Source organism: Seriola dumerili, unplaced genomic scaffold (genome assembly GCF_002260705.1).
Source record: "Seriola dumerili isolate Sdu_G_001 unplaced genomic scaffold, Sdu_1.0 BDQW01000056.1, whole genome shotgun sequence".
Classification (NCBI taxonomy): Eukaryota; Metazoa; Chordata; class Actinopteri; order Carangiformes; family Carangidae; genus Seriola; species Seriola dumerili.
This window is the reverse complement of record NW_019174311.1, coordinates 3,939,294-3,959,344: the sequence shown is the minus strand read 5'-3', so window position 1 is coordinate 3,959,344 and position 20,051 is coordinate 3,939,294. Positions and strand designations below refer to the sequence as shown.

Genomic DNA, 20,051 nt, shown 5'->3' with positions numbered 1-20,051 from the left:
TTAACAGCACTGTGGTCAACTTGAAGGATTTCATGATGAAGGACAGATATGTCAGTGTGTATGAGGTATTAGATAGATATAGATAGATATATACTTTTTTATCCCCTAGGGAAAATTCAGGTGTCAAGCATCTCATTAGGGATAATGATAATAATAATAATTAAATTTGTCCAGTTAATGAGCCACTCTACTATTATGCTGTTTGTTTTTTAGCCTGTTTGTATTTGAAGTATGGAGAATGGAAGTTAGAGCAGCTCAGATTGGATTGTAACATTTGTCCTGCGCCTCTAATGATCATGATCAGGATGCTCACTCATGCTCACTCATGCTGTCTCTTTTCCATTCCTCATCCTCCACTGCTAACCCTCAAACCTTTTTTTTAGAGTGTGTTCCTTGACTGATCTCTAAAATAAGAGGACTTACCCCCCCCCCCTCTGCTCTAACTAATAATTGAACAACTTGGTAACTTGTAAAGTGCAGCCAACTGGTGATTTCACAAGAACAGGAAAAGTTTTGAGTCTTGAGACAGAACTGTGTGAACTTTGTCATCTTTTTATAAATTTTCTGGGTTGGTTTGTTAACACTTACAACATGAGCTACATGAACGCTAACCGCAAACTTGCACACGACAGTGGACAGTCATACATTCGTGTAGAGCCCTACAACTCATCATCATCATCGTAATTATTTTTCTCAATTGTTTATCCAGTCCAAGAGACAGTGGTGTCAGAGGAGATCATGCACAACCTGGACACATGTGAAGTGACCGTGGTGGGAGACGAGCTGGACGGCGAGCATGAGAGCCTGGAGGTGGACATGTCCCAGCTGCAGCAGCGTGGCCTGGAAATGAGCTCCTCTAACCTGGGCCTCGTCATCACCGGTACAGAGCACAGAGCAGCTTTACATAGAAAGGACATCCTTTGTAATCTCAAGAATGCTGACACACACACAAAAAAAATGAGTCATCTATACTGCATGTGTGTATTTAGGCATTTAAATTTTGGGCATTCAAACTGTCAATCACAGTGATTTTAGGTTGGTCACTCAAATCAAAACGTCTGTCTGTCAGTGTAGAAGTCCATTTTACGGATGCATTTCTAAAATCCCACAGTTGTATTCCACAACATTACTATGCTTTCCTCTCACATGGAGACATTTTCTGGTGATTGCAGATGAAATATCTTATTGACACGAGCCCCTCTCTCTGTGCTCTAGGTGTGAACACCATGGCCAACTATGAGCAGGTCCTGCACCTGATCCGTTACAAGAACTGGCACACCGAGGCTCTCTTTGACAGGAAGTTCAAGTTGGTCTGCTCTGAGCTCAACGGTCGCTACATCAGCAATGACTTCAAGGTCGAGGTATGACCGACCATTTGTGAGTGACGTTACGAGTCGCGTCCTCATGTTACTAAAGCGTCCTCACAGGACTTCAGCTTCAACTTTGTTTGAAACAGTTTACATGTGTGTTTGTTTCTTATTCTCTTTAGGTGAATGTAATCCACACAGCCAGTCCTGTGGAGCATGCTAACAATGCCATGGTGCAGCCCAATTTCATTAACCCCGTCCATCATGCCTCTGTGGACCTGTCCGGTCACAACCTGGTCAACGCTCATCAGGCCTCAGGTACTGCAGAATAGAAGCCTGGCGTGAAATGTCAGGCTTCGAATACAATACAGAATGTTTCTTTTTCTGTGTCTCTTTTATCAAAAAAACCAAGACGATAAAATAGCAACAACTGGTAATTTTGTTAATCTGGTCATCATGTGAAATGACTCAAAAACAAAGACTTTCAGTTCCACCAAACTGGTGTAACACTGGTTCTTACACATGAAGAGATTGTTCGAAAAAAACTACAATTTCTGGCACCATGAAATATATTTAACAATCACTTCATGAATCGTTTGATCCTGTTTAAATTCACAGCAGCCCACTTAAAACTTCCCCCACTTGCAGTATTTTCTGTATCTGTTAAAGGTAATACCAAACATAATCAAACCAGTAATCTGCTTAATTGTGCTGTAGAAAAAATATTTGGCCTCTGATATGGCAAGCATTACTGCAGAAGGATTACAGTCTATTAATCAGAAGTAGGGCACGTATTAAACACTGGCTCTTTCACACAAGTTTAGGGACCACACTTTAGTGCTGCGTGTGACATCTGTATGGGTGGTGCTCTGAGCACGACCTTTTATTTCCTGGCTTCAGTAATCTTCTAGGTTGTCAGACTCAGTAAGCCTGCCGCCGCACAGGAGCGGCTCTTTCCTGCTAATATGGGGCAAAGTGGAGCAGGTTGGCAGGAGACGAGCAAAGCTATCTAAAGAAAGACATACACACCTAGAGTTGCAGAAAGCATTTATCTTCAGTTTACTAAGAGCTCAATAACATCGGCGCTGGCACATCATGACACTGAAGCCCTGGAAATGCCCTCAGACAGACATGGAAGCTGCATCTCCCCACATAAAGATGTAACAGTGTTTTTATGTGTGAATGTTTGCCCAGTTTACATCTAACCTGTCCTTTTGTGTTTGTTTTCCTCACAGTGGTTCCCAGCGCTGCCACCATTGTCATTGTGGTGTGTGTTAGCTTCCTGGTGTTCATGATCATCCTGGGCGTGTTCCGCATCCGAGCTGCACACCAGCGGACCATGAGAGACCAGGAGAACGGCAAGGAGAACGAAATGGACTGGGACGACTCGGCTCTCACCATCACCGTCAACCCCATGGAGGTAAAAACACACCTGCGTGTTTTAACCAGTGGAAAGCTGTCTGACGGAATTTCACTGCTCATCAAAATGTGGTGGTGTTGCAGCTCAGACAGCTTTTCACCTGCTAATGCTCTCTGGGTGATGTTGCGACTGTGCCCTAGTTCTATCTGAGCTCCCGTGATTGACAGCTCTGTGGGGATGGGGCGAGGGATATTGTTGTGGATATTTGTGGAGTTTCACCTCGCCAATTGAAGTAAAAGAATCATATTTGGATTATTTTTGTTTAGCCAGTTAGTCTCATGGAAATTATTTTTTTTGAATTGTGTGCATTTGAAACTGATTTATAATTAAATAAATATTTATAATTTGAATCACAGTGACCCAGCACCTAGCTTCTTTACTTAACTAACATCTTTTAAATTACAAGAACTACTTTGAGTCACACTGTTGCAGTATTTACAACTGCTAATGTCTGGCATACCACAAATCAAGTTTGAAAAGCGCATCACATCCCTGAGTGAGGAGTAGATTTGTTTGTTCAACCACATTAAATGATGAACGGTAGTGAAATACAATATTTTTTTTCTTGAACATCCGTGAGCATCCATTGAAGCTGTATTCAGAGTTAGATCTTTTGTTTCTCTTGTCCTTTTGCGATCATCCGAACCAGTTTGGTGAGTGTGTTCTGTGCCGTTGACTGACATGTTGGTACATGATGTCCAGGTATTGAAGCTGAATTTTGTAAACAGTCGCGCTTTATTGGGATGATAAATTGGGAGGATTATAGTACTGAGGATTATTTCATATATAATTTATCTAGAGCAAAGGTCTTTATGTGCCCAGCTGAGATCCAGTACTTTACCAGTTACTGTTGAAACTGGATCATGTGTCAGGCTGAAAGAAGAAAATCAGATTTGTTCATTGTGCTGTCTGGATGATGGAGGAAGTGAATTCTGCTTTGTATTCTATTCTATTTTTACTGGGAACTGCACAATCCTTTGTTTAGTAAGATTAAAAATGTATTTATTTATTTTGTAAATATGGATAATGCAGAAAAATGTGTTGGCTGTTCCCATACGGCACATTTAGATTAGATTGGCCAGTGAAAAAACATTTCATCAGGATAAACTGCAGGCTTGTAGCAGTTCTTTTATATAGTCCATCTGGATTTATGTTGATGTTATTTTAAAGCTTAAACAAGTACTTAAAGCCTATTGAAGCAGTAATGTTGTAACTGATGGTTTTTTTGTTCTTTTGTTTTGTAAATGTGTTTCCACAAGACGTATGTTTTGTAAAATATGGGTTGGGCCCGATGTTTGGCACAAGTTACAACTCGTTCAGACACGTTAACTTAGCAGACATTTGTAGAATAATTAACATGACAAGATCATACCATCATGACATGGAGAAAAAGCCAAGACACTCAAACAAGAGCAGTTTAAATCACTACAAATATAAATACTTGTCTCTGAAAGTGACTCTCCACAAACAACTCGTCTCCCCCTCCGTCTCTAATGCAGACATACGAGGACCAGCACAGCAGTGAGGAGGAGGAGGAAGAGGAGGAGGAGAGCGAGGATGGAGAGGAGGAAGATGACATCACGAGCGCTGAGTCAGAGAGCAGCGAAGACGAGGAGGGCGGGGAGCCGGAGGACCAGCAGGGGGCCAGCAGACAGCAGCAGCTGGAGTGGGACGACTCCACCCTCACCTACTAAAACAACACACACACACAGACACACATCAGAAACCCACATTACACTCAACACAAGCTCTCTCACACACACAAACACACACACACGCACACACCACCAACTCACGCTTACTCAGATCCTCATAGTCACTTTTCACACCCCCTCCTCCCACAGGTTCATGTCTAAGGAGCCATGATGTTAAAAAAAAGAAAAGAAAAAAAAAACTACAAAAAATAAAAACAAGAATTCCCTTCAGCATATATATGGTCAAGGTTTTCCTGTTGTTACCTTAGTGGTGGTACTCAGTGTAGTGTAGTCATCACCGGATTGCTGATTTTTACTGTTTATTTTTTTATTTATTATATTTTAATTCCCAGGAAAACTTGGCCTACATTTGTTTTGAACTGTGTGAGGAAGCCAACCCTGCACTTTTTGTTTCCTCTCAGACGTAAGAAGTTCAAATGGAGAATAATTTTTTTTTCCCTGATGTATATTCTTGCTTAATGCTTTTAGATTTGTTTGCCGCTAAACTCACATATAGCTTTGACTTGAGTTTTCTTGACTTGTAGTCCACAGTGAAACAAAATGATGCTTTTAACAAGTAGACTGCATTTTTTTTTCTTTTAGTGCATGAGGATATTTAACAAGTCCTATGTGTAGAGAAATAAATTGCTTTTTAAAGATTTTGTAAATATAAAGAAACCATGTAATTAGTCTATGTGTTAGTGAAGGCCTACTCAATCTAAAACGACGCAGTACGTAATGTAGAATATTTGTGTCACAGAGGCTGTAGCATGTTGCAAAATTTCCGCAAAAAGCTGTTCCATCATGCTTGTACAAAAATGTCTGCTTCACGATGAGAAACCCAGGACTGTTCAGCGGAGGTTTCCATGACAAAGTGGTGTCTGTTTTGTCTTTTTTTTTTTTTTTTTTTTGCAGAGAAAAATCATGTCTTTTTCTTTCTCGTAGGCAGGACTGGTTGACAGTTTCAGCTTCATACATGCTTTGCTTTGCTTGCACAGGTGGCAATGCTCTGCTCCAGGCGTCACGTGTATTTCATTCCCAGTAGATCTCACTGTTGTACAGATGGGATTTTCTTTTTGTTCAGAGTAATCATGCTCAGAGAAATGCTAATGTACAAATCGACATTTCATTTTGTGTGGAGCGGTACAAACACCAGACCAGCAGGTTCTGTAGTGCTGTTAATCTTGAAATATGAGTAGTAACATTTCTGCCAGTGTATTTGGACAAGTAGAGAGATTTCCTCAGCAGCTTTAAAAAAAAAAAAAGAAAAAAAAAAAGAAAGTCTTTCGGCCCTCGTATCCCAGTCCTCTGTGCTGACAAGAGGAGGTAAGGCGAGGGAATAAAACCTTTCAAACTACTGAAGGAGCAGATTTATGACAGAGCTTTAGTGGAGTCTGGTTCAATAATGAAGTAGCTGGCATTGTTTTTGGGGAGAAAAATTAAATGAAAGTACTTTTCAGGATTGCTCTGTTGCAACTTTATTTTCTATGGCACGGCTATTTAACCTGAAATAATAATAATAATAATAATAATACATATATTAGATGCATTTTTAAAATGGTTTCTTATTGCAAAATAAGCATTGTCTTTATTGTAGTTTATGGGATTACAATTGAGGGCATGACTGCATAGTTTACAATAGGAAAATGCATTAAAAATGAACCATCTTCTTCTCGTTTGAATCTAAAATGAGATATTTTTTTGCAGTAGACCACTAGATTTTATTGTACATGGAACTGTACTGTAGAGTTGTTCTAAGATATTTGTTTACATTTGGTAAACTTATTTTCCTTCTGGTATTAGTATAAAGCTTATACAATTGATTGGGAAAATGTGTCCAACCTCTATCTCCTCTCAGACATTGTTGTAACTAGTGTTTGTCTCATGTTTTTTGGGTACCAAGCAAAATGTCTAAATTTCCCAAACCTGCATTAATTAAATCAGATCAGATTTGGGGCATTGCAGTGAGCAGAATGTGGCATTATCAAGATTAGAAATGTTGGCGTTGCAAGTCTTATATTTTGCATGCAAATATATTTTCAGAGGCCAAACTTCAGTTCAGAAACACATAACAGGCTCTCCTTGGAGACGGTTTCCAGGCTACTGATGGGGATTTTTGTCGCACAGTTGTATTTTACTTTTAAGTCCAATTAATTTATGATTTTTAGAGGTCTGTGGTGGAAATGTAGTGAACAGTCTCCCCTCCATGATGACTCGGACTTGTGAAAAGGAGGCCAGGTCTGAGCCGGCTGAGATGGGAGTGCCTTTTGCCTTTTTCGATCATAGCGAAATTAGCAGGTCTAACAAAAATCCATGCTCTTATATTTGTGGGTTTTTTTTTTTTATTTGTATTTGTTTAATGCTAGATTTCTTACAGAGCTGGGGATTACATTTTTCTTTCAGTTTGTTGTAACAATAGTCCACCGCTAGTTTTATTAAAAGTGACAAACATTTTCACATAGATGTCATGTGTCCATGTTGATGTGTAGAGGAAGTAGATCCATATTGTATCTTCTATAGATATTGTTCTAAATCATATTGTACTAAATCATATTGACGGAATCCACCTTTAAAAAGATGCACAGTACATAATGAAATTGCTTTGGCAGCATACATGGGTATACTGTTAATTGAGCTATTTGTGTATAGTGGAAGGTAATTTTGAACAGTGTCCTATCGCCTGAATTGTCGAGAAATGATTTTGAGGGCAGCATGAAATTCACAAGAGTTTAAGCCTGTCGACTCCGAAATTCTCAGTTTCATTATGTCAAACACTAAATGTCCACGTTTCATCTACAGTTCAAAGTACAATACCATGGGTCACTGATAATGTGCACACCGACTCTGAAGTCAAGTCTCCGCAGTGACTCCACCATCTCCAGTTTTCTGGGTTATATTCTTTCTGGTCAGCCCCTGAGCTAAGTGTCAGTTGGTTGAATTGAATGTCACTGCCTAACAAACTGAAATGCAGCCATACTGTAATAACACTAAGATGTAAGGGGAATTTACTTTGCATGAACCACAAGTTTGTGTACGTTCCATGTGGGGTTGTGAGACTGGAGTGAGAAAGGAGACGTGATACACTACTGATTCTCATACCGTCTGTTTCACACGTCCACAACACTCCAGATATATATTTTTTTGTTTCTTTTTCTTTTAAAAATTTGCTCAAAATGGAAGGTGACAGTGTTTTTTGAACGTTTGGATGCGTCCTTTGTGCTTGTTGGAGCTGCTCTCACTTTTCTACCAATTAAATGGCAAATTGTAGTGAAGTTGATGCTTGCTCGCAAACAAAATAAAGGATGATAAGATGGGGTATAACTTTCGTCTGTTCTTGTTTTCCCTCAATCATTGCTCATATCATGAGTGTAAACGTAATGCTGGTGGTACACGCCCTGAGTGGTGCTTCTGAGTGTTTTAAATCTTGAACATTAGCACCCTCTGCTGGTGAAAATGAAATTCTTTGTAGCCCAAAAATAAAAGGTGCAAGTGATATTGTTTTTACTTACATTCAAAGTTACATGGTTTCAAAGCTGAATATCAATTAAGACTGATGCTTTAAACATTATGATATTAAGTTGTACATAGTTTCAACCAGATGAAATATAATGAAGCACTGTATGTGATTACTGTCCATTTAATGCTACAGCTGTCAAATGAAGCACAGTTTGAAATGCCTGATAATCAATGAATATACAGAAGATGGACAAAATAACAGTAACACCTGATAATGTATCAATGTATTCCTAAATGTGTTGAATTCTGTGTAATGACATATTCTGTTCTCTAATTTCGCATTTTCCTCGAGACAAAGAAGGTGAAAATCTACGTCTTACTCTTTCCTCCAGAGACTTCTTTAAAACGGCTCAATCGTGCTTATAACTGGTGATTGAAGACATGGTGGAAGGGTTTTTATTTTACTTTTGTAACCCAGGCACCATCAACATCTTGCAGTGCGAGGACACCATGAACACACTTTAAAGTGACCTCGTTCCGAGCCTTTTAAACAACCACAAGCTCTATTCATCAGACTGAATGGCTCTCATGAGTTGGCTGCTGAAACCATCACAAGACCTGCACAATGTTGAACAGATGGCAACAAATCCGTCAAGTGGATTTTTTGTCACATTGCAGCCAGGCTGATTATAAGCTCATCTGATCATATTTTTATGCATCTTAATACTAAATTTGAAAATGCATTTTCAAATGGCAAGCCAATTTAGGAGGCTTATAAAGTCAATATTTTGTTGAGACAGACTGATCAGAAAATCTGGAGTAGAGGCCATAATTTTTTTTACTAACTACTTTGCCATGCTCCCATTTATTACTGTCAGAGCCGTGACTTGTTACTACCACTGTCCCATTTTGTCAATATCGTATTTTGCATGTACTTTCAACAATTTGAAACCTATTGTGACACGTGCCTGTGATTTTAGGTTCCCATTACTTGGATGAGTTTACTGCTCGATTGTTATGAAAATATAGTGAAAGATGTGATTATGAGAATATCCAAGTTTACAAACAGCTGAATACTGTCAAGTTGAACTATATGTATACAGCATTTAACTTCATTCCTGTATTTAAAACTTTTGTTTCATGCGGTATTTCTGTTATTTTGTCCAAAGCCCTGCACACACCACAGTTTAGTAAAAGCAACAATGCAGCACTCACACAGCAAATCAACATCTTCAAAATTTGAACTTGAATTTTCAGGTTTTAAGACAGACACAGAAACCCAACAAGAAACACAGCACAAATCACAACAAAGTAGTTCTCATGAACTGCCTGGACGATCCTCTACATTCATGTACATGTCTTCATATTAAACAAATCATATACTCGTACCTATAATACAATTTTACACTTATTTGGACAAATAAAAGACATTTACAAAAGTTGTGGGGTATAAAATAATACTATTAAAAAGTGTTAGCATCCACAGCAACACCTAGAAGTGCACTGATTATTTACAAAATCAACAATCAATTGGCACATTTGTTTCTTGGTAATACCAAAGACGGAGTTAAAATTAATATTTTGTAGAGTTACTATGCTTTGGTTTTCACGCCAGAGCTAGCTAAAGCCATAATTTTGTCTTCAGACCCTGAAAAAGAAAGCAAAACAAGATAAATGTGAACATTCATCCAAGAATTTGTGGAATAGACATTTGTGTGAAATCACATTTATTCTCACCTAGGTTTGCAGTCACTTTTTCAAACTGGCTCAGGGTAGCTGTGGCATTTTCAATGAGAAAAGTCTCATCCTCTGCAGTAAGCTGTCAGACCAGACAGAAACAAAAAATATATGTCGTTAATCCAAGCCTCAATCATTTGACAATAACGTGTTTAAACTGCTAAAACTGCTGCTTAAACTGCAACTTCTTCTGATCAGCCGGTCTGTCAGCCTAGTGTCACCTAAATGACTAAAATGAGTCAGTGCAGCTTTAAGAGTTCAAGTGGACTGAGGAGCACAAGCCAGTGAATCACCCATCAACCCATGGAAAAAAACATCACAAGTGTTCCACACCTTCTCTCCCAGTTTTCTCAAGGCTGTGAGGATTTCCATCTTCTGCTGTGTGTACACGTCCCGCGACAGTTTCCCCACCATGACATCTCGGTCCATCTGCACAGAATGTCACAAAGCAGTTAGACAATTTTCAGACCAAGCAATGCACAGATAAACACTGAGGGATGATTGAGCAGTTGAGCTAATTCTACAGCTGTGCATTAAATGGAAATAAAAATCATATTCTAGATATTGTCGTGCAAACCTCTGCTAGTCTGGTTCTCAGCTGCCCTGGCTGCTTCTTTGCAAAAAGTCGGATCACCTCTGGAGTTTTGAATGCTTGACTGATAGCAGCCTGGATTGCCTGATGAAGATGGAGATATCAGAAAAAAAAAATCATTGTTTATACCACATTATATGAAGTTACTTCTTCTATAACCTCTTAAAGTCATCCTTAATACACAGTAATTGCACTCTCTCCATTGATGGTCCATACCAACTGCATCCCACTGAGTTCATCCACAAGTGTCATGTCTCCTGTCATGATCTTCTTCAGAGAGTCATTGAATTCACTCAGCTGTTCCAAGGTTTCCTTCTTTGTCTCCTCATACTCTTCCTCATCCAGTTCTTCTCTGGAACAAACAAAGAAAGGATGAGAAACCTAAAGGCACACGAGAAAATATTAACATGCCTGTATGGTGTTTTCTGGCAAAGAGTAGATCATCACTTGCCAGCTATAAAATGTCAAATGTTTTCATTCAGTAAAGAGACTCAACGCCTCTATGAATTTAATGAATCTTGCTTTAAAACACCTGCATTCTTCCAGATCCTGAAGCTGCTGCATCAATCTATCAAGCTGCTCTTCCATATTTTGCCTCAGTTTTCCAGTTTCTGATTTCCCCCGAGAAGCCATCCTTCTTGGTTAAACTGTGTCCCGACCTAAAGAGAACGCAAACAGAGAATGAGACAGGAACCATACTCCGGTTGTGATGGGAATTATCGCTCCAATGTGCCACCAGGCAACTTTAACGTCAACCTAGCATGCTATCTGTAGACTGTCTTCAAAAGCAATGACTAACCTTGGAGCTAGCATTACAAAAAAACTGTTTAAAATTTAGCTAGACATTAACTTTATTGACAAACTGTTGGTGAATGTATTTCCCAGAAGCTCAGACCCTGCTGTCTTAACAAGGAAAGTTGTTTAGTTAGCTGAATGGCTAGCTAGCATGCTAAAAGAAAACATCTCACCGTACTCTCTTTGAGAACAGTTGTAAATCAGCCTTGCGATAATTTAAATGTTTGCATCAGCTTGGCGAGTGTACCACAAAGCTAACTAAATCATTCAACTGGATCTCCGCAAACAACAGCTTATTTTAAATGCGCTAATAAGATGTTTATCGAGGCGTTTGTGATTGTGAACGTAGCTCAGGAGCGTGGGTGCGGCTGTCGGCTTCCTGCTCGATCCCGACCAATCAGTTTTAACGTAGTCCTTACCGTCCATACTACGGGAAGCAAAAGACACATTACAGAGCAGCTGACCGCCGCTAATTCTTACGGTAGTCCAGTGAGTTATTTGCATTATTCTGACGCTTTCTTCGTTGTCCAGACTTAGCTCTGTTCACCTTTCGATCGTTGGAGCGTCCTGTACGTTCATCTTGGTGGCAACCGTTAAACTCGCGTTGCCTAATTACAGACGAAGCTAACGTTCGCTGCGGTTTCTAATTAAATGACAGTCCTAAAGATAAATGAAGCTAACACGCAATGATATATATATTATTTCTTTTCTTAACTTTTTGTAATTCACTCTGGTGTAGACGTTACAGAGCCCCCTTTCCCTCTCAAAGGTCAGGGAACCAGGGGGCTATTGACATGTGACCCATCGAAGACGGTTAACTAACTACAGTGTTTGCTTTCCTCACCACATCTGTTGTAGTGTATTCCCAGCTCCACTGGGAGGCATGGAAGCTCACAATATAACCTCATTGGTCCTGCTGGCTTGCGGCTCATTCAACCCCATCACCAACATGCACCTGAGGATGTTTGAACTGGCTCGAGATCATCTGGAAGACACAGGTTGAGTGAAATGAAAATTTGATCTTGTCTTGGGTTCAACCAAATTACACAAAAAAACACTCTCTCACTCACCTCTAAGGATATCTAGCTGTGCAGGTAGTGTGCATTTTAATTGCCCAGGTTTGCAGATATTCTGAACTGAATTGTGTTTGTGGTGCTCATAGCACTGAAAGAAAATCAACAACCATTTATCAATGCTGTGCGCACCACAAATGAAATTCAGTTCACTTCCATAGTCTTGGACAGGAGGGAGAAATTACAGAGGCTAATATTTCTAAGCTGAGGCAAAACTACCAGCATGTTTAGGTAACAAAGGTTTAAGAAACATTCAGATATTCAGATCAGATTCAGTAGCAATACAAGTGTAAGAGTTAAAATAGCAGCTGTGGCTCAAGAGGTAGAGCAAGTTGTTGGTTGTTCGATACCTGAGCCAAAGTGTCCTTGGGTACTTTGCTTGGCTTGCTGCCATGGGTCTGTGAGTGTATGTGTAAATGGGTGAAGGAGAGGCAAATGTGTTTTGGATAAAAGCGCTATATAAATGCAGTCTAAATACCAAATACTTCAAAATAAAAGTTCTGCATTCGTTATTTTACCTAAGCAAAAGTACAGAATGGACTTTGTCAGTCATTTATTATATACAGTATTTTATTTTAGTAGATTATTATTACTGATGAATAAAAGCTGTACAAAGATTTAATCTGAAAAGTTACTTGTAACTAAAGCTGTCAAGGAAATAAAATGGAGTAAAACATACAATAATTCCCTTGAAACTTGTGCAGTAGAGGTATAAGGTAATAGAAAATTTAGATGAAGTATTTCAATATAGTACTTCCTTGAGTATACATAGTTATATTCCACCTCTGCTAGCTTCCACCAGAGAAAGTCTGTTAAATTACACATATGAATGAACCAACCCTTTGGTTCCTTTAATTCATCAAATGAACCCATCTACTGACGTAAAAGGAATAATGTGCATACTGTGTGGGTAAAATTCCCAGTCCCATCTACTGTGCTGTTGCTTTTAATCACCTGTTTAATCACACTCCTTCCCTTGTGTCTAAGGTCAGTACAGGGTGGTGAAAGGCATCATCTCTCCAGTGAGTGATGGCTATAAAAAGAAGGGTTTGATTGAGGCCAGCCACCGTCTGGAGATGGCCAGATTGGCAACAGAGAACTCAGACTGGATCACAGTAGATTCCTGGGAGTGCTTGCAGCCTGAGTGGGTGGAGACAGCTAAAGTTGTTCGGTAAGTTGCTAATTCTTTTAGTTATTATTTTTTGGGGTTTTTGCCTTTGTTATAGTCACAGTGAGAGAGAGACAGGAATGAGAGAGAGAGAGAGAGAGAGAGAGAGAGAACTTGACAATGACATGCAGCAAAGGGCCACAGCCTAAATAGTTTGCACGGTACCAGGTGAGCCACTGGGCACCCACGAGTTGCTAATTGTTATGTCTTGTCACTGACAGTACCTGTGCTTCCTGCAAATTAGGCTTTTTTCCCTGTTTTTGGTGTTTTTGTAGAGACATGCCACATAAGGCACTTTCTGTCAGACCTTTCAGAATTCCTTCTTTCCTGTAATTCTTCTTTGTCAGTGAAGACACCTTGAACCACACATTCAACAACAACACATTCACTCTTAACACAACATGCGTAGATAGTAATGACAGCTAAACAAATGATTTACAAGCAGACCCTTACAAGCAGATCCTCAAGTTTAAGATCTGATGTGATTCTTAAGTGCAAAGGACTAATGATGCCATTATGTTGGCACAAATGTAAACAAACTATAATGTCCTAGTTATATTACCTGATCTTGTATCATGTCATCTGTGCTGTTCATACATACAGTGCAAAATCCTTGCAGTTACAGCACACAGCTTTCAAACATTTTAACAGAGAAAACCTTTGTATTCTGAAGGAACAGAAAAGGAATAATCTGGCCCTAAATCCATTATCAAACATTTTAGGCATGTCAAGGCATTAAATCAAATGACCTGATGTTACATTATTGATCATGAGATACTCATTTATAAATAAATGAGAATCTCATATATATAATGTATCATTTATTTATTAATGAGAAATAATGTAAGTATATATAATTGATATGCCTGCGGTGAAGAAAAGGGGGCCCTTGACAGTTTTCTACCACAATGTGGCAAGAGAGCTTCAGGTTTAAAAAGGGATGCACTACATGCAGTAAAAGAATTGGACAATTTGCAGTTGGTGAAAACATGATTGCATAAATACGTTTCAAACCCAAACCCGTGCTTCCAGTTGCATTTCATCACAGGTTTTGACTTGCTGCCAGAAAGAATAAACATTCATCTGACATCTGACACACAACTGGATGACATGGCTGTCAGGGGCTGGGCAAGATGATTATGAGTATGAATCATTGAATACTGCCCAGAACCTTGCAATCCAAACAAGACATTTAGGCTTAGTTAAAGTAATAATAAAATATTGAAGCCAGACTAACAGACTTAAAGCATCGCTGGCAAAGACAGAGCTTGTTTTTAAATATTAATTATGCTGTTAATTTAAAAATGGTCCCTTGAGTGACACATTGCTATTTTATAAATTCACCATAAGTTAAACAAACATTAAGAAAAACTTAAAGTTGAATTTTGATTAAAAATGGACTTTGCACAAATTATAAAATCAATTTAAGTTGATAAATAATGGATATTTCGTTCAAAGCACAATCACAAAAATGACCTTTTATTCCAGGGTTAAAGGAGATTTATTTGCTTAAAGCCTAATACAATAGTGTGCTGGCTGGGTAATGACTGATATATTGCAGTGCAGTTAGTCCTCACCCCCACCCTGCCCCTTTAATTTTTGATGGATAAAAAATCTGATATTTTGATGCTACATAAATTTTGTCTGTATTCATGTAGGCATCACCATGAGGAACTGCTTTCAGCAGCACGGAACAATGATGATGTGGACACAGTCAAGCACACCAAAAAGAGACGCATAGATGAGAATTATCTTGGAGTTTCATCTCATCAGAAAAGGAGAGGTAGGTCATGTGTGGCGATGTGCAGTGTTATGTAACTTAAATATTGTTCTCTCTGTTCTCTTTTATTCTCCTCCCTCCCACAAGTCTCATCCTGCTTCCACTGTATTCATGGTTCACTGTATTCAGCATAATAACAGGAGACAATGGTTTAAAGGTGTGGATACTCGGGGTGTGTTGTTGTGTGGTGGGTGACACCCAATCACACCATTTACAGTAAAGACAGTCAGATGGCAGCCAGTACAGACGGTGAGAGATGAACCTCCAGGGGTGAAAGAAAAAAAAAAAACAATGCACGCATCAGTGACACAAACTCAATGTGACGTCCAAGTTTACCTGTTTGTTTTCCGACATTCTTCACACCGGTGACAAGAATTGTCTGTGACTGTGAATCTCCAGCATGTACAGTAGCTGCACTGCATGGGAATAGCGCATGTGTGTGCTATTCATGTGACATTAGACAAAGACTCATGAGGAAATAAGATCAATATGTCATAACTGTTATTGACACTTTATTACAATAGGTTTTTTCAGAGTCTGCATAGCACTGATTTTTTACATAACTGTAAACGACTTGAATCTACTGAAGCGCCCGCTGACAGAGAGCACTGACTTCTTAACTTAGTTACACATTGAGATCAGACAGGCTACATCTGTAAAGACTCCTTTTAAATAATTCTTTTATAAGAAAGAAAAAGAAGCTTTTATAAATACTTAATGTTTCTTATGATTTTATATTTTCATCTCCTAATTTCAATTGTAAATCTCCTAATGTTTGATGATCTCCCTGTCTGTTTTTATCATTTTCTACTGTCTTTTCCCTTTAAACTCGATTTCCCCCTTTCTTTTCCCTTTTCCCTTTGTTAAGAAAAGTTACACACAAATAGGGTTTCTTGATAAGCTGTTTTGTCTACGCTCAGACGGCCCTCAGCTGATGTTACTGTGTGGGGCTGATGTCCTTGAGTCTTTCGGGAAACCCAATATGTGGAAGCAGGAGGATATCGCTGAGATTGTGGGCCGCTACGGTTTGGTTTGCATCACCCGCAGTGGCAGTGAGCCCAACAAGTTCATCCACCAATCAGACATGCTGTGGAAGTATCGCAAAAACATCCACATGGTCCATGAGTGGGTGGCCAATGATGTCTCAGCCACTCACGTGCGCCGGGCGCTTCGCCGAGGTCAGAGCGTCAGGTATCTCCTGCCAGACCCTGTGGTTCACTACATTCAAGAGTGCGACCTCTACAGTGCTGAGAGCGAGCAGAAAAATGCTGATGTGGTTCTAGCACCCCTTCAGAGATACACTGATGCCTCCTCGAGCTAAGGGCTTTACTGCTGCAGCTGCAAAACAGAAGTGTGAGCTGTCTACACTAAGTGCTGGACGTTTACTGTGAGTTTAAAACAAATGTGACAGTTTATTTATGCTTCCACCAGTGCCTACTCTACACAGAAGTCTCTTCTAATGGTGTGTGTGAGGAGAAGCGTTCATTCATTTTCCTGAGTGAAGTGATTTAGTTACTGCAATAAAGTAGCTTGTGTGTGTGGAAAAATACAAAAGTTAAGAACTAAATAATTTAGTAGCAGTTTAACTGGCTTGGAAGTCATCTTAATGTCATATAAATCTGGTGTGTGGTTAATGAACCAGGGATTGACAATTTTGAATGAAACATTTTACATTCATTATATTTGGAGTTACATGAAATAAGATCAGGAACAAATACATTTTAATCTTTTTACTTGCTGTACCACGTTTGCCCCCAGGTGCTTCAGTACACTCCTCTCGACTCATCACGTGTTTTGTACCTAGAGCAGGATATTTTAAAAATGAAGAGTAGGCTATGGGCTTTAAAATTGTATCTTGTGCTGCAGATTTGAAATGAAATAAACACCCCTCTTTGGTTTCCAGCTTGCAAGCTTTTCATTCCTGTTACAATGCTATTGTCACACAGATAAGAAATTCCTAACATCTTCAGTTAGGGAAGTGCCAAATTGACACCTTGGCTATTTGATTAAAATGCTGCTTGTCAGGGAGGGGGTTAACTTACCTTTCAGGTAATCATCATTAACAGAAGATAACAACTGAAATTACAAATTTCAACCAACTAAAGCATCACTGTAATCGCAGTGTGTTGACATGAAAGCATAACTGATTACATCACATTAGAATCATAGTTGGTGCCTATTTAATTTACTTTTATTGTTAGATTACATCAAAAACCTGAATATGTCATTCACATTTAAAGGGTCCAATGCAAAGTAACTGGGTTAAGATTGGTTGATTCTCAGGACATAACAGAAGTCATGTTTATCCTATTAAACAGTTAATTAATGTGTCAGGTGCTCATGACAGATAAACATCTAGACCGACAACCCAGACCTTGACCTGCTTCCTGCTTCCTGCTTAAAGTCATGAGGAAGAAAAACTACCATAATGTTTGGACAAGCTCCATGTGTTTTCTTTTCTTTTAAATTGGACTTGGGTCAATGCCTTCCAAGCTGCATGCCAGAGAAACGACCAATGTCAACATTAGTTTTCACATTGTAGGGAAAGGTGCACCACTTTCACACAGGTCCTCTTCATAAAAACAACAGGTGTTTGACCCTGGTTTGCGTTAAAGCTAGAAGATATTTATTCCACAGTTACAATTTGCACAATTGAAAATAGTGAGGACTAGCCCCAACATAAAAACATATTTAAGAATTCATTTTCATATGCAGAAAGTCTTTCAGTTACTACTATATTTACATTGTGTATGCAAATCTATCAACTGTTTTTTGTAATGTCATGGGATAAGGAATGAAAATGCTAAACAGGAATGGATTATAATTAACCATTGCAGAAAATACTTCTTCCAAACATTAAGGTCAACATTTTTTTCTTTCCATTTGTGTGCATGCACGTGCAATAAATCTGTGACACAATTGTGTCACAATTTTGTTTTCAGTGCAGTGCATGATCGGACCAGTCTGACATGTTGGGCTTCCCCCTCTACGCTCTGGCACTGACACGAGTCCCGCCCTCATCCTCACAAGGTCCTCAGGCGATAGTGAAGGAGATTAAGAGCACACCTAACCCTTTACTTTACAAAGCAGCATTGTCTCAGCCTCTCTTCAGAGCTCCTCATCAGCTCAGCAGTTTGAGGATCACATTTCATTCACACACACATCTCAGAAGGAGGAAAAAAAGTATTCCTCAAAATGCCTGTCAGCCTCTGTGGAACATGGGACATGATCAGCAATGTCAACTTTGAGGGCTACATGATTGCACTGGGTAAGTCCTTAAAGCATTTTGTTTTAGTCAAACAATTCTCTTCTGATGTTACATCTGTAGTGAAAGACTCCAGATGTTTGCTTTTCTATTTGTCAAACTTTTAATTGTACAGTAAAATGCATGCAGACATGACAGTGTACAACATTGAACAAAGCCACTGTGGGAACCATCATTCGCCTGCGCTGTCGCATCAGTGCTGTTTATGGTATGCATGGGACTATGTGAGAAAGAGAATGTGTCCCCCAGATCTGTATTCTCTCTGTACATTCACGTAAAACACTTTTCTGCCATTCCAGGTATCAGTCCTTACTTACGAAAGATTGCTCTGAGGCTGAAGCTGAGGAAGGTGATTGAGCAGCGCGGCGACCAGTACATCATCAAAACGGTCAGCGCCTTCCGAAACTACACCATCTCCTTCAGAGTGGGCCAGGAGTTTGTGGAATATACCCAGGGACTGGACAACAGACATGTCAAGGTGAGGATGGTAATAAATATAATGATAACAAGTGTTTTGTAGATCATGTGATGTGTTTTTCCTTTTTATTTGGGCTGCTAAAATAGTTTTGTCTCCTCTACCTTCTGTGCAGTCACTGGTGACATGGGAGGGGAATAAACTGGTGTGTGAACAGATTGGAGAGAAGAAGAACCGGGGTTGGACTCACTGGGTTGAAGACGACAAGCTACATCTGGTAAGAACATGAACGGCTAATTTAATCATATTTGTTCCACATAATGCACAGAACGTTTGTATTTCTTGTGCTATTTAATGACATTGTATTTATTTTATATTTCTGTGACCCATTACCCTCAGGAGTTGCACTGCGAAGGAGAAATATGCAAGCAGGTCTTTAAGAAAAATGTGGCTGAGTGAAGAAGAATGAAAGTTGTATTCCAGGAGATGTTACTCTGTGATGAACAGCATCGTGTTAAATCCACCGCTCTAAGCCCTGAACAACAAAACCACAGTAAAAGTTCAGTCTGTGGTGTTTTCTCTGTACTCAGTTCAGGAGAAAATATCCGTCCTTTCAGGGTATGGATTTACACCAGTAGATGGCATCACTGCATTACTTTTGTCAGATACTGGTCTACACTGTTGTGTAGTTTGCTGGTGTTGGCTTCAGCATCATGCATCTTTATTGCTTGTTTCAATGGGCTGAAAAAAGCTTGTCCATTCAGGCTCTGTTAAGTGATAAGTTTTTGTTTCCATAAAATCTCTTTTGTCTGATAACACAAATTTGAGGAAATGTTTCTTTTCACTGGCTTGTGCTATCCACCTGGCATTTGGTTGAGCTATTTGTAAAATTAAAATCTCACATTCATGTAGATGCATCTACACCCAATGTACAACAAAAAGTGAGGTGCAAGATGTTCGGAATGCAATTTGATTTTATGTGACTGTATAATAAAATGGGTTTTGAAAGAAGTCTGAAGCAGCATCTTTTTCTTATTCTGTCATTCTTTTTTGTCATCCTATCTTTAGAAAAATAAAAGTTATTTTTTCTGATTGTATGCTATTGGGTTCTCTGACTCAAAGATCTGCCCTGTGTCACCATTTATTCTACATGTGATGATGATGAGGTAGGGATTGTAATGAATAATTTTGCAGTATAATAAATATAAAAATTGTACAGTAGCTAATCTGCCATATTGCTGCTTGTACCTTACCTGGTACTAACCTAACGGAGTCCAATAAAACCTCTTGTTCTGACCTTGTTCCCCACTGACTGTTCATGCACACTAAGTTTAATAAATAATTGCAGG

General features: G+C 39.2%; 3 protein-coding genes across 12 annotated transcripts in view; 2 read left to right on the top strand and 1 right to left on the bottom strand.

Moving 5' to 3' along the window:
- clstn1 (calsyntenin 1) overlaps positions 1–5,686 on the top strand; it is a 37,475-nt gene extending 31,789 nt beyond the window's left edge. For all 4 annotated transcript variants that reach the window (XM_022741624.1, XM_022741622.1, XM_022741623.1 and 1 more), the window contains 5 exons: positions 710–880; positions 1,216–1,361; positions 1,490–1,625; positions 2,543–2,727; positions 4,227–5,686. In XM_022741624.1, coding sequence (XP_022597345.1) covers positions 710–880; positions 1,216–1,361; positions 1,490–1,625; positions 2,543–2,727; positions 4,227–4,421 — 833 coding nt within the window. In that variant the 3' untranslated portion in view covers positions 4,422–5,686. The remainder of the gene's footprint in view (positions 1–709; positions 881–1,215; positions 1,362–1,489; positions 1,626–2,542; positions 2,728–4,226) is intronic.
- A 3,439-nt stretch (positions 5,687–9,125) lies between these two features.
- Positions 9,126–11,785, bottom strand: lzic (leucine zipper and CTNNBIP1 domain containing). Of its 4 annotated transcripts, none has more exons than XM_022741620.1 (7): positions 11,717–11,785; positions 10,739–10,865; positions 10,423–10,558; positions 10,192–10,290; positions 9,948–10,043; positions 9,615–9,696; positions 9,126–9,525 (listed from the first exon to the last, which is right to left on the bottom strand). In XM_022741620.1, the coding sequence occupies exons 2-7, from the start codon at positions 10,837–10,839 to the stop codon at positions 9,470–9,472; spliced, it is 570 nt and encodes a 189-aa protein (XP_022597341.1). In that variant the 5' UTR covers positions 10,840–10,865; positions 11,717–11,785; the 3' UTR covers positions 9,126–9,469. The 4 variants fall into 4 exon arrangements, with proteins under 4 accessions (XP_022597341.1, XP_022597339.1, XP_022597338.1 ...); XM_022741618.1 differs by lacking the exon at positions 11,717–11,785 and adding an exon at positions 11,482–11,626; XM_022741617.1 differs by lacking the exon at positions 11,717–11,785 and adding an exon at positions 11,180–11,347.
- Positions 11,386–19,961, top strand: LOC111219043 (retinoid-binding protein 7-like). Of its 4 annotated transcripts, XM_022741615.1 has the most exons (7): positions 11,386–11,490; positions 11,860–11,999; positions 13,062–13,245; positions 14,901–15,025; positions 18,587–18,765; positions 18,878–18,979; positions 19,102–19,953. In XM_022741615.1, exons 2-7 carry the CDS (start codon positions 11,885–11,887, stop codon positions 19,159–19,161), a joined length of 765 nt encoding a protein of 254 aa, XP_022597336.1. In that variant the 5' UTR covers positions 11,386–11,490; positions 11,860–11,884; the 3' UTR covers positions 19,162–19,953. The 4 variants fall into 4 exon arrangements, with proteins under 4 accessions (XP_022597336.1, XP_022597333.1, XP_022597334.1 ...); XM_022741612.1 differs by lacking the exons at positions 18,587–18,765; positions 18,878–18,979; positions 19,102–19,953 and adding an exon at positions 15,943–16,925 and having other exon boundaries at positions 11,388–11,490; XM_022741613.1 differs by lacking the exons at positions 18,587–18,765; positions 18,878–18,979; positions 19,102–19,953 and adding an exon at positions 15,943–16,925 and having other exon boundaries at positions 11,424–11,482.
- Positions 19,962–20,051: the final 90 nt, after the last annotated feature.